Source organism: Piliocolobus tephrosceles, chromosome 1 (assembly GCF_002776525.5).
Source record: "Piliocolobus tephrosceles isolate RC106 chromosome 1, ASM277652v3, whole genome shotgun sequence".
NCBI lineage: Eukaryota > Metazoa > Chordata > Mammalia > Primates > Cercopithecidae > Piliocolobus > Piliocolobus tephrosceles.
The window spans coordinates 177469608-177481331 of NC_045434.1; the positions used below are offsets into that span (position 1 = coordinate 177469608).

The 11724-nt window shown below is 59.8% G+C and overlaps 3 protein-coding genes across 6 annotated transcripts in view; 1 reads left to right on the plus strand and 2 right to left on the minus strand.

Moving 5' to 3' along the window:
• Positions 1-5011, minus strand: part of BTBD19 (BTB domain containing 19) — a 12654-nt gene extending 7643 nt beyond the window's left edge. For 2 of the 3 annotated variants that reach the window (XM_026455733.2, XM_026455732.2), the window contains exons 1-3: positions 2295-5011; positions 778-991; positions 595-648 (exon numbers count right to left, since the gene is read on the minus strand). In XM_026455733.2, the coding sequence (XP_026311518.1) occupies positions 595-648; positions 778-991; positions 2295-2380 (354 nt within the window). In that variant the 5' untranslated portion in view covers positions 2381-5011. Of the gene's footprint in view, positions 1-594; positions 992-2294 lie in introns of all 3 variants that reach the window. The other variant, XM_026455731.2, reaches the window with a different exon arrangement.
• TCTEX1D4 (Tctex1 domain containing 4) lies at positions 4481-5268 on the plus strand. The gene has a single exon (XM_023221577.1). The coding sequence runs from the start codon at positions 4513-4515 to the stop codon at positions 5176-5178; it is 666 nt and encodes a 221-aa protein (XP_023077345.1). The 5' UTR covers positions 4481-4512; the 3' UTR covers positions 5179-5268.
• PLK3 (polo like kinase 3) lies at positions 5191-10601 on the minus strand. Of its 2 annotated transcripts, XM_023221574.2 has the most exons (16): positions 10450-10601; positions 9879-10046; positions 9605-9712; positions 9400-9516; positions 9117-9246; positions 8940-9027; positions 8022-8117; positions 7724-7922; positions 7483-7609; positions 7183-7274; positions 6852-6945; positions 6630-6713; positions 6361-6523; positions 6083-6212; positions 5804-5917; positions 5191-5694 (listed from the first exon to the last, which is right to left on the minus strand). In XM_023221574.2, the coding sequence occupies exons 1-16, from the start codon at positions 10477-10479 to the stop codon at positions 5503-5505; spliced, it is 1932 nt and encodes a 643-aa protein (XP_023077342.1). In that variant the 5' UTR covers positions 10480-10601; the 3' UTR covers positions 5191-5502. The 2 variants fall into 2 exon arrangements, with proteins under 2 accessions (XP_023077342.1, XP_023077341.1); XM_023221573.2 differs by lacking the exon at positions 10450-10601 and having other exon boundaries at positions 9879-10412.
• Between the last annotated feature and the right edge of the window lie 1123 nt (positions 10602-11724).

Sequence of the window (11724 nt, forward strand, 5' to 3'; positions counted from 1 at the left end):
AGGCTGGAATGCAGTGGTGCGATCTCAGCTTACTGCAACCTCTGCCTCCCAGGTCTCCCAGGTTCAAGTGATTCTTGTGCCTCAGCCTCCCAAGTAGCTGGAATTACAGGTGTATGCTACCACACCTGGCTGATTTTTGTGCCTTTAGTAGAGACGGGGTGTCACCATGTTGCCCAGGCTGGTCTGGGGCTTCTGGGCTCAAGCGATTCACCCGCTTCAGCCTCCCAAAGTGCTGGGATTACAGGCATGAGCTACCGTGCCCGGCCTCTATCACACTTCTTATGCCACCCAGATAAGTGTTTTCATGCATCTGTCTCCTCTCCCTCTCTGGAGAACAGGGATCAAGGCTGATATCTTTGTATCTACAGCACCAGCCATAATCACTCCCTCTTGGCCACACACACACAGGGCAGGCATGCATGGATCCTTTTGCACACAGGCACACATATATGCCCTCCTTACACGGGAGAGACATACATACTTCTCTCTGTGTGGGCACACGTTCCTCTCCAGGCCAGTGTGTGTGAGGCAGGGCGGGAAGTGAGCCGGTGAGAAGCAAGGGAAATGAGACATGGACCTGGCACACAAACCCACCTCTCTCAGTTCCTCCAGCCCATATTCCACAGCCGCTGTCAGCACTTCTAGCACCTGTAGAGTGGGCGGGGTGGGGGGAGTGGAAGGGAGTTTCCCCTGCCCTATGCCCACAGTGTAATGGGCAAACTCTTGCCTCTGGCACCCACCGCCTCTCCCACCCAGGACCCTGGTCAGCGGGCTCACAGAGTGACGGTGAAGCTTGACACTGTTGGTATATAGGAACTCCAGCACTGCCAGGAAGGCCTCAGTTGGCACAGTGCTTAGCACCACAGGACTAGGCACCCCGGGGCCTGGCTCTGTGCCCAGAAGTCGCTGGAAGAAGTTGCATCTACAGGCCAACAAGCACCGATGGGCAAATACCTCCCGCTGTTCTTGACCGACCACGAAGCGAACATCACTGTGGGAGAGAGGCAGAGAGCCAGCGGAGAGGAGGCCAGCACCTGGAGTGCAACTTGGGCTGTGCCTTTGCCCACTCTGGGTCTTAGTTTCCCATCCAGAATGTAAGAGACAGGGCTTGGTCCCTCCAGCAGAAGGTCTGGGACCCAAAGCCCTGAGTTCTAGTCCCAGCTCCACCTGGTGACTTCCTATCTTTGAATCTCAGGTTTCTCACCCATGAAATGGGACAATAATCCTAAACCTCAGGTCGCAGAGGAGGTGACTATGCTTGATCACTGAGGGGCATCTGGACTAACAGAAGCACGGGTGATCCCACCTTCCCCTCTCCTCCCCAGCCTGAGTCTTGGGGGAAGGGAAGCTTCTTTTGGCTCCTCCTCCACCAGCTGCAAACTCAGCTTTTTTCAGCCCTCCTCCAGACAGGCGGGTGTGGGGGCGTGGGGCACAGAGTGCGCACTGACTGCAAACAGACACAGCAGTGATGCACCATCATGAGCCAGATCACAGTTTCCATCTTCATGATCACTTCCGGCCCCAGCTCTGGGCCTCTAAACAAGGCAGGGGAGAGGAGGCAGATGAGGCTGGAGCCTCCTAGAGCCTCTTAGTCCCAGGTCCAAAGCCTGGGGGGTTCACATTACCCAGACCAGACTGTGACCCCGAAGAAGCAGGGTGATGGAAGTTACCATCCTTCGGGGAAGAGCTCAGATCTGAGACCATGAGGACAGAGAGCTTCATTCTAGCTCTCCTGAGCAGCCCGGCCTCCTGTAAACTCTACCCCTGGTTTCAGACACCACTGGCATCCTGGCCAGCAGGGAGCAGCCAGCACTCCCGAGGCTTCCTGTCAGGGACTATGGCTCAATCCCTCGAGCTCTGTTCTTGTGAAGCCTCAGTTCCCAGAACAGGTCATCTGTTCCTTTTCTTCGAGCAGGGAAGCCTCAATACCAAGCTGAGTGAGTAGAGGGAGGAGGGGAATCATGACCCACCATCTCTCAGGATCCCAGGGCCTGAGAATCATTCCCTTCTGCCAGGAGCCCAAAGTCCAAAGAAGGAAGGGCTTTGCCTGAGCTCACACAGCAGCTCCAGGTTCTAGCCCCCAGGACCCTGCCAGCCTTGCCTCTGGCCCTCAGGGTCTCACAGACACTGAGTGACCAGTAGCCATGTTCCACATTTGACTTCCCCACAGCGTGAGTTCACCAGGGAGGACGGCCAAGTTCTAATTCCCAGCCTCTTCTCACCAGGGCCTCCTTAGAGTCCTGGGGCCCTCAGAGCTAGCTAAGGAAAACCCGCAGGCGGGGCCCACCCCTCACCTGTATCGTGGGTTGTTGATGAGGCTTCGGAGTGCTGCGGAAAAAGGTTCAGCTTTCCCATGCACGACCAGTCCCAGGGGCTCCATGGGTGAGAAGGGGTGGGGGTGGGGGAGGGAGCCTAGGAGGCCTGGCCAGGTCCTAGAGCTGGTGAGGCTAGCAAGGCCCGAGAGGGAGAAGCAGGGACTTGGGAGGCCTGTTTGCTGAGAAGCTGAAGTTTAGGAGTGGAGCAGGAGAGGCCCAAGCTACTGAAGGCATCAGGGGCCAGAGGCTCAGGGACAGGAACAGACACAGGGAGGGGACCAGGAGAAGCTGAGGCTGGAGTGGCCTATGGTCCTGGGAAGAGGCTGGCTGGCTGGCGGCGGCGAAAGAGGCCCTGGCTGGGAGTCTGCCCAGGCAGCCGCCGGGTGGGAAGCCTGTGGGTTTCCATGGAAACTGGAGCTGGCCTGAGAAGAGGCTCCACCCATCTCCCGGGCAGGCCCAGGGAAAACTTCAGCCCTTAGAGGGGCATTAAGCGCCGTATGAGGGTCTTAGCCCCCGGAAGCCGAGCCTGCCCTAGGTTCAGAGTTCAAACTCCTTACCCTCGTAACCCTTCCCTCCTCCACAGGCACACAGGGTCAGGATCTGCTTAGCCAGGCCTGGGAATCCCCCACTCAACAGGGAAAATCCTCGCCCCCATAGATGGGTCAGGGCCCAGACCTGGCTTGTTTGGGAGGGGACAGCCCTGTCCCTGTCAGAGGGGGAGTCACATGAGTTGTCAGCTCTGGCAGAGGTGTCACAGCCTCTGCCATCTCTGAAATGCAACATTGGGGAAATCTAGGTACTAGGGCACACAAGAGGTGTAGCCAGCTGGGGACAAGCCCCAGGACACTTGGGTCAGCAAGGGTCACGAGGCTGGACTCGGTGTTCACTGCCGAGTCACTGCCGCTTTGTAAGGCCTGGTTCCTACCAGCTGAGCCAATGGACCTCCCCTCCCCCCGCACATAGCCCTGAACTGAGGAAGTCATCCAAGCCCCACCCTAACTCTGCCCGGGAGCGGAAATGTTTGTCCTTGTCGAGGCTGACTGACGGGGAGACAACAGAGCCATGACGTGTTCCTTCCTGTGGGTCCAGACCCTGGACTCCTGAGCCACCGCCCCCGCAGCCTCAAGATCTCCCCCTATCCTAGGCCTCTGTGACTTGTTCATAATGGCCAGTCTCCACAAGGGGAGAAAACGGGCCCTGGCTCAAGCGCCCTGGGGTAGGACGAAGCCTTTCTGACCACAGCCTCGCTCTACATCTGCCCCTCTGTCGCCTGCGCTTAGGAAGTTTGCCTCTGAGCTGCAAGACCCTGTCGGCCGCTCTCCCTGATGACCCCACGCTCAGCACATGCTCACAGTAACAGGGCTCTCAGGTTAAGCCAGAGCCGGACTGGAGGGAGGGATCCTTGGAGGGAGGAGTGTTTGCTCCAGCAACCATGGCAACTCCACAACACAGGTCCTTCCCCTCCCACTTGCCCTTCAGGCCAGTGGGGCCAGGGCTGTGGAGCCTGACAGAACTCAGAAGCCAAAGCCTGCAGGTGACTCAGGTGCCTGAGGGAGTTTCGGGAGCAGAGGGCGGCCATCCCAGAACTGATTCTGGAGGAAGTGGGATCAGAGGCCAAAGGCAGAAGGTGGAAGGGGCTTCACAAGTCGTCTGCCCTCAGCCTGGGCCAGGTGTAGGGGAGATCTTTGTGCCAGCCACTCTAGAGTAGACCTGGGTGGAAGATGACTCGATTCAACACCCCCAGGGCTGGAAGGTTCTGTGGGGTTGAAAGAGGTGATCTGTCAGTCTTTCCTGGTTAGGTGTTGGAGGCACTGCCTCCATGGTCCAGGCTGAGGCAGAGGCCTGCTTCTCCTTCCAGAGAAGTAGGGTGGCAGGGAGAAATGGCAGTCTCTAAGACTCTGAGCGTACCTGGCTAACCTCCATAGTGCCCAGAGAAGGAACTCAGCAGGCAGGGACTAGCCCAGGATCCCAGTCCCAGCAGCCTCCTGTCCCTTGCTCATGTGTCTAACAACCTTTAACCTTCTTAGCACCTAGGAACCCAGGCAGCCTGGGACTATCTGATCCACTTGTTCTAAAACACAGGTAAGAAGGGAGTAGAAGGTAAAAACCCTTGACATCACTGAGCAAGAGGCTGGGGTGGGTAGACAGATGCCCAGTGAAGGCCACCCTGAGGGTAGGTCCTCTAGCCAGCAGGTCCATGGCCAGCAGGCCTCTGCCCCCGGGACGCCAGGAGGAGGAGAATGCCAAAGACTACGGGCCGAAACCCTCACCAGTGCGGCCCCGAGGCCGCCGGCCCAGCATTGATGAGGCGCGACCGGCAGGTCCAGGTCCTGGCCCGGCCTCTCGCCGGGGCTCCATGCTGGGCCTGGCCGCGTCCTTCTCCCGTCGCAACTCGCTGGCCGGGCCAGGCGCGGGTCCTGGGGGTCGGCGGCCATCCCTGGGCCCGGTGCCCCCTCTGGGCTCACGGGTCAGCTTCTCAGGGTTGCCTCTGGCGCCCGTCCGTGGGGTGGCGCCCTCCTACCGCACGGAGCCGGTGCCCGGGGAGCGCTGGGAGGCTGCGCGCGCACAGCGTGCCCTGGAGGCGGCACTGTCCGCAGGGCTGCGCGACGCGTGCTACTCCGGCGCCGAGGCCGCACGGCTGGTGCAGGCGCTCTGCGAGCAGGTGCACGTTCGCCTGCGCGAGCTCAGCCTGCCGCGCTACAAGCTGGTGTGCAGCGTGGTGCTGGGGCCGCGCGCGGGCCAGGGCGTTCACGTGGTCAGCCGCGCGCTCTGGGACGTGGCGCGCGACGGGCTGGCCTCGGTCTCTTACACCAACACCTCGCTCTTCGCGGTGGCCACGGTCCACGGGCTCTACTGCGAGTGAGGGGGAGTCCAATTCTGCAAAATTGTTTATTATCCTAGGAGGAGGCCCCCCTGGGGCTCACATCCCAATAAATAAGTGTCTGACAATAAATAAAAGTGGTCCATAAATAACGCCCCCTAGCTGGGAGCTAAGGCTCAGGCTTATCTTGGAGAGGGGGTAGGAGCCAGCGAAGACAAGCCGCCCCCAACTCCAGTAAAGCTGGTCCCTGATTCCCTGGGGGATTCGGCCCAAAGCCCCCAGTGAGGCACCAAAGGAAGGGGGAGGGCCACAAAGGCAAGGGCCAGAGCCTTACAGGCACAGGCCTCAGGCCTCAGGGCTTGGGTCCTAGGCTGGGCTGCGGTCCCGGAGCAGGCGCAGAGCATAGCGGAGTCGCTGCCGCAGGTCTGGAGAGCAGCCCAGCTGCCGAAGGTGGGAAGCGAGGTAAGTACAAGCACTACGATTTCGGGCTACAAAAGTCACAAGGAGGGGCTCCCAGCCACTGAGAATCAGCTTGGTGTGATCCCCGTAGAAGTTCACCTGCACACAGGAGCATGACAGTGGTCAGGACCTAGGCTGCGGGCCCAGCTTCCTCCCCAGCACCCTGGGCCTCCCAGACCTTCCCGGAAACTCCTGGATAGGCTCTTACCTGGACAGTGCCATCACTAAAAAGCATGAGGAGAGCCTGATCCGTCTTGACCCACTGCAGCAGCAAGGGTGGAGCAGGTACCTCTACCTCCTCCACACTGGGCAGATCTCCACCCTGGGAGCAGGATCGGAGCAGGTCACTGATCCAGCGTGAGACAGCCCCCTCCCCATTCGTGTATGCCTTATCCTCTAGCTTTGAGCACCCCCACCACCACCAAGGGGGAATCAGAGAGATCAGGATAGGTTAGTTTTCAATGTACCACAGCCCCAGCCCTCACACCTTCATGAGGTGCTGCTCCATGTAGGAGGTGAAGTACCGCAGGATACCCAGCTGAGGCTGTAGGGCCCGGGGCACAGCACCCACGGAGAAGGAGAAGTGCTTTGTGCTGGTGGGGTTGTAGTGCACAGTCCTAGAATGGGGAGGCAGAGGTCAGAGGGAGCCCTGCACCAATGCCCCTCCCCTGAAAAACCCAGACCCCTGAGCCCAGGAGCACACAGGAAAGTGTGGCACTGCTGGGTTAGTGGCCTGAATACAAGGCACCCCATAACAGCACTTACTTTCTGTTAGCTGACAGCGCCATATGTGTGCCATCGTTGAAGAGCACAGCCACACGGCGGCTGGACAGTTGATACCCAAAGCCGAACTTATTGGAGTAGTCAACCCACTTGCTGACCCACACCAGAGGCTCTGGCTGGGCCAGCGGGGCCGGGTTCTGTTCCGCTGTCATGGTAAAGGAGGGAGTCAGGACCTGCTCCTGGCTCCCAGGAGCAGAACTCCCAGCCACAGAACTCCCACCACAGCAGCATGTACCAGACCCCAGCCTTACCTGGGGGCATGAAGGCCACACAGTTTCTCAGCGCACAGAGGGCTGACTCTACTACTGTGGCCACAGTCAGACCTTCTTCAAATCCTGAAGGAGACAGGGCACGGAGATTTAGGAATTAGCACCCCAGGACCCAGGCCAGGCCCCTCTGCCCACTCCTTCCCTCTGGTCCCTGATCTCAGCTCCAGCAACCTCTGGCACCTCTCATCCTCCCTGGCTCCTCACCATCTCCACTGCTTGCCAGTGTCCCACGGGGTGAGCTGTCCTCAGGTGCTGTCTCTACCAGGCTGACAGGGGCTGGGGCAGAAGCTGCTGGAGCCTGGAGGGTTGGGCAGGGAAAGGGAGTGAGACAGGCCCCAAAATCCAAACCCTTGAGTCCATGGCCCAGCCCTGCCCTGGCTCCCAGGGCACCCCAGGTCAGCCCCGCCAGGCTGGTGACACACAGCCAATTAGGCCACCACGAGGTTGGATGCTTCAGCAGCCTTTTATCCTGGGCTTCCCTCAGCTGCTAGGGTGGGGGTGAGTCAGGGGAACAGTGTCCACGTGAGCACCTCACCTCTGGCCTGGCATCCTGATGGCCAACCGACGTGCGCATGAGGCCGCTTACCAAACAGGAGACTTCGTCCCTCTCCTGGGCATGATTCTTACCTGGGGGTGAAGGATGATACCGTCCTCAGTATCCTGCCCAGCCCCTCCACTTCCCACAGGGATGACACAGAGATTGGCCTCCCCAGGTGCCTGTACTGCACATGCTCTCCCCAGGAGTTGCCAGGCGCCCACACTCACACACCCGAGACAAATGTGACAAGCTGCTCTGCTGCTCTGCCCCCTCAACTCACTGACACCCCAGACTCACTCTTGTTCTTCTTTCTGCCAAAGAGGCTCTTGGTAACTTTGGCAAACAGACTCCTAGCCGGGTTGGGGGGTGTCAGGTCTGGGACTGTCACGCAGCTGCTGATAGGGAGTCGATCGGGGGTGTAGCCCTAGGGAGGGGAGCCGTGTGAACAGAGAAGAGAGGCTCCAGGGGCGCTGTCACCTGCACCCTTTCAATCCCTGGGAATATGCAGATGGATTTAGAGGTCTGGGGAGCCACAGACCTTGGTAAAGAAGTCATGGCGCAGGATCTGGTCAATAGAGGGGCGGTCTCGGGGGGAGGCCCGAAGGATGGCAGCCAGGAGCTGCCGAGCAGGCAGTGAGAGGCTGGCAGGCAGCGTGTAGTGAACCTGCTTGATGCAGCGGTACGTCTCCTTCAGGTCAGCTGTCTCAAAGGGAGGGCTCCCGCAGAGCAGCGTGTACCTACAGGGCAGGGCCAAGGGGTCAGGAGTAAAGTGGAGGGGATACCCCACCCATACACCCACCACCTGTCTGCTGCCAAACCTGGACCCTGCGACTCACATGACACAGCCCAGTGACCACACATCCGCCTCGGGCCCGTGGCCCTGTCTCAGTAGCACTTCTGGAGCCACATAGTTGGGGGTGCCACAGATGGTCCTGAAAGAGGGTGGGGAGGAGGAGAAAAGGCTGAGACTCAGCCCAGCAGCCCCCCCCCCCCCTCCCCCGCTGTGAGTCCAGACAAAGCAGCTGCCTGTCACCAAAGGCCAGAGAACTCCTGCTTGTCCTGGGACAATGGATGCCAGGGATGGCAGCTGAGTCCCCGCCCACCCGCCTGGCCCAGCTGCTCAGCTGCTCTTCATGACAGGGGGAGGGCCTGACCCCCAGCCCAGTCCCCTCCTCCAGGGTCAACACAGAGAGTCCACAGCTGATCCCTTCCCCCTTCCTGCACTCCTGTCTGTCAGACAGTCGTCAGGCTGTCACCTCCCATGGTTTGTGCCACACACACACCAACACCAGCTGTCACAACCCCCATAAACACTTATCTGCCACATATGCTGTCTGTGTCACACACACAAAGTACGATGGCCACAGTAGGGTCTTCTTACACCCAGTGTCATATCCTACCATTCCCACACTCTCAGTCTGTCTCTCACACACACACACGCTGCCTGTAACCTTCCCCCATCCACACGAAGGGTAAGTCGTATGACTCCAAGAATCTGTACACCCCCATCTGTCTCAGGGACTCAGGGTCACCTACCCTATCTGTGTCACACACCTATAGGATCCTACCCCTCTCCACTGGTCCTGGTAACACAGGCTGCCACCTCCACCTTCACACATGCATAAACAGCCCCTCATCCCTTCCCATTTATCTCATGCACACATCAAGCAGTCACCTTGCCTCCCACATACATATGCACTGTCTGTCACGCATGTCATCTGTATCGCACACAGGCTCCTTTCCTCAAAACTCACTTCTTCCTCTGCTCCGGAGGCTCCAACCGGGCTGCCAGCCCAAAATCCCCCACCTTCAGTTCCATGTTCTCAGTGATGAAAAAATTTCCTAGATGGGGAAAGAGAGGTGTGTCAGATTCTTTCCTTCCTTCCTCCCTCCCTCCCCAACCTCCCATCCTCCAGGCTCAGGAGTCTCACCCAACTTGAGGTCCCGGTGCAAGATGCCGCGCTGGTGCAAGTACTTGAGGCCGGAAAGGATCTGCCGCAGGTAGTAGCGCACTTCTGGCTCCAACAGGGTGTGCCGGGCCTTCCAGATGTGGGCCAGGGACTGCAAAGAGCCACTGCCTCAGCCCCTGGTGAGCCCTCCCTCCCCCTCCCCCTCCATCTGTGCTCCCTGAGGAAGAAACAGGGCCCGAGCTTTGGGTCTTAAGACTCTCTTCTCTCCCTCACCCTCATCCCTGCGGATATCACCATCTTTCACCTTTCGACTGCAGAGCTCCAGGAAAATGTAGATGTTGTCAGCGTCCTCAAAGTGGTGCGAAAAACGCACGATGTGGCGGTGTTGCAGGTCTCGGTGCAGCTCAATCTCATTTAGGATCTGCGATGAGGGCGCGGGGTCGTCATCCTTCCATGGTTCCCATGCCACCGTCCCCACCCCACCCCTCGCCCGCTGAGCCTGGACCTACCTTCTCGCGCTGATGCGGCTTGGCGACGCGGCTCTGCGGGATGACTTTGACAGCATAGGCGCTGCCAGTCTCTGTGTCAGTGGCCTCGTAGCAGCGGGCGAAGCCCCCCTGTGAAGAGGGGGCGTCAGGCTGGGTGTTCCAGGGGGGCCGAGTCTGGCCCGCCGGCGTCCCCGCGTTGGGGGTCAAGTGCCCACGCCCGGCTTGCTGCCAGAAATGAGGCCAGCCGAGACCCCCACCTCCACCATCACCACCCCGCGAACGTCCCCCGGCCCACCTTGCCCAACAAGCGGCCTTTGAAGTAGGTGCGGCCGCTGCGCGGGTCCGTGATGAGGCGCCCGGGGTCTGACGTTGGTAGCCCGGCCAGCATCTCCAGCTCAGGTCCGGGCAAGGCACTCGGAGGCGGCCCGGGCCCGGCCGGGGGAGCGGGCTCGGCGGCCGCACGCTGGAAGGGGCGCGGGGACGGGAAACTGGTGGCGGGCTCCATGCGGTCGGCGCGTCGCAGGGCGGGCCCGGCTTCTTCTCGGTTCCGCCCGGCCCCGGCCGCGCGTGGCGCTGCCTGTATTTGCTACGCTGCGCTCGCGCCCGGGGGAGCCCAGCGTTTTTATCAATGAACGCCTGCCCCCTCCCCGGCGTCTCGTCACCAAGAGTCCCGCCCCCTTCCTGGCAGCGAGTCGAGGAGAGGCCCCTCCCATTCCCGGCCTTACATCACCCAGAAGCTCCTCCCCCACCCAACGCACTGCCAGGCCCCGCCTCCTGGCTGCGCCCCGGGGCGCAGCCCGGCAGCTAGTCACAATGCAGGTGCGACCAGGCCGCCGGGGCCAGCTGATCTCCTGTCCGCTTCTCACCCCTCCTTGGCCACTGCGAGTCCCGCTCATTGGGGGCCTCTTTCTTTCCCCATCCTTCGGGGCGTGTGCTGAAGTCCGAATGGGGCCCGGGCATCTGGGGGCGTCCCCCCAGCAACTATATAGATCAGCGTTCCAGCCAGCAGCGGAGAGGCAGGGGGCGGCGCTCGCTTTTCCCCGGGCGTGTCACCCGACACTCCCCTTTCAGTGTGCCGGACAGCCTGTGTCGCTCGCCCTCGCTCGGGGCCTGGCCCAGTGCTGCCCTCGTTAGGGCCTGGAAGGAAGGCACAGTCTCGCGCCTGGCTTGCCTGGCCTGAGGGCTGCCTTGCCAGGTTTAGGAGTCAAGCAGAGACTGGAATTTCAAGGCTTTTACCATGCTCCAGGCCACATCTTCCGCTACCCACTTCTACACTCTTGAGGGGCAGATTTCGGGTTCCTGCGGGGTCCCCAATTCCCTTCCTCTGAAAATACCTGGGTATTTTCAGGGCCTGGGTCAGCAGCCAGAAGGCCAGAAAGTGAATGGGAATTGGATTTTCTTTTTTATTTTTATTTATTTATGTATTTTTTGAGACGGAGTCTCACTGTGTCGCCCAGGCTGGAGTGCAGTGGCGCAATCTCCGCTCACTGCAAGCTCTGCCGCCTCGCAGATTCACGCCATTCTCCTGGCTCAGCCTCCCTAGAAGCTGGGACTACAGGCGCCCGCCACCACGCCCGGCTAATTTTTTTGTTATTTTTAGTAGAGATAGGGTTTCACGTGTTCGCCAGAATGGTCTTGATCTCCTGACCTCGTGATCCGCCCGCCTCGGCCTCCCAAAGTGCTGGGTTTACAGGCGTGCGCCACCGCGCCCGCCCTTTTTTTTTTGTTTTTTTGAGACGGAATTTCGCTCTTTTTGCCCAGGCTGGAGTGCAATGGCGCGATCTTGACTCACCCCAAACTCTGCCTCCCAAGTTCAAGTGATTCTCCTGCCTCAGCCTCCGGAGCAGCTGGGATTACAGGCGTGCGCCATCACACCCGGCTAATTTTGTATTTTTTTTTTTTTTTTTTTAAGTAGAGACAGGGTTTCTCCACGTTGGTCACACTGATCTGGAACTCCCAGCCTCAGGTGATCTGCCCACTTCAGCCTCCCATTGTTGGAATTACAGGCGTGAGCCACCGCGCCTGGCCGGGAATTGAATTTTCTCAAATGCTAGACACGGGCAATTGGGCAGCTAGTCTCTGGACCATGTGGATCCCTAGACCCCTGCGCAATGCCCGAGACAGAGGCCCAAGACCACAGG

Coding starts and splice junctions, on each gene's coding strand:
- PLK3 (XM_023221573.2), bottom strand. CDS start 10,088: ATGGAGCCCGCCACCAGTTTCCCGTCCCCGCGCCCCTTCCAGCGTGCG. Junction 9,517..9,604: donor AGCCGCATCAGCGCGAGAAG/GTAGGTCCAGGC, acceptor CCCTCATCGCAG/ATCCTAAATGAGATTGAGCT. Junction 5,695..5,803: donor TTAGTGATGGCACTGTCCAG/GTAAGAGCCTAT, acceptor TCCTGTGTGCAG/GTGAACTTCTACGGGGATCA.
- TCTEX1D4 (XM_023221577.1), top strand. CDS start 4,513: ATGGCCAGCAGGCCTCTGCCCCCGGGACGCCAGGAGGAGGAGAATGCC.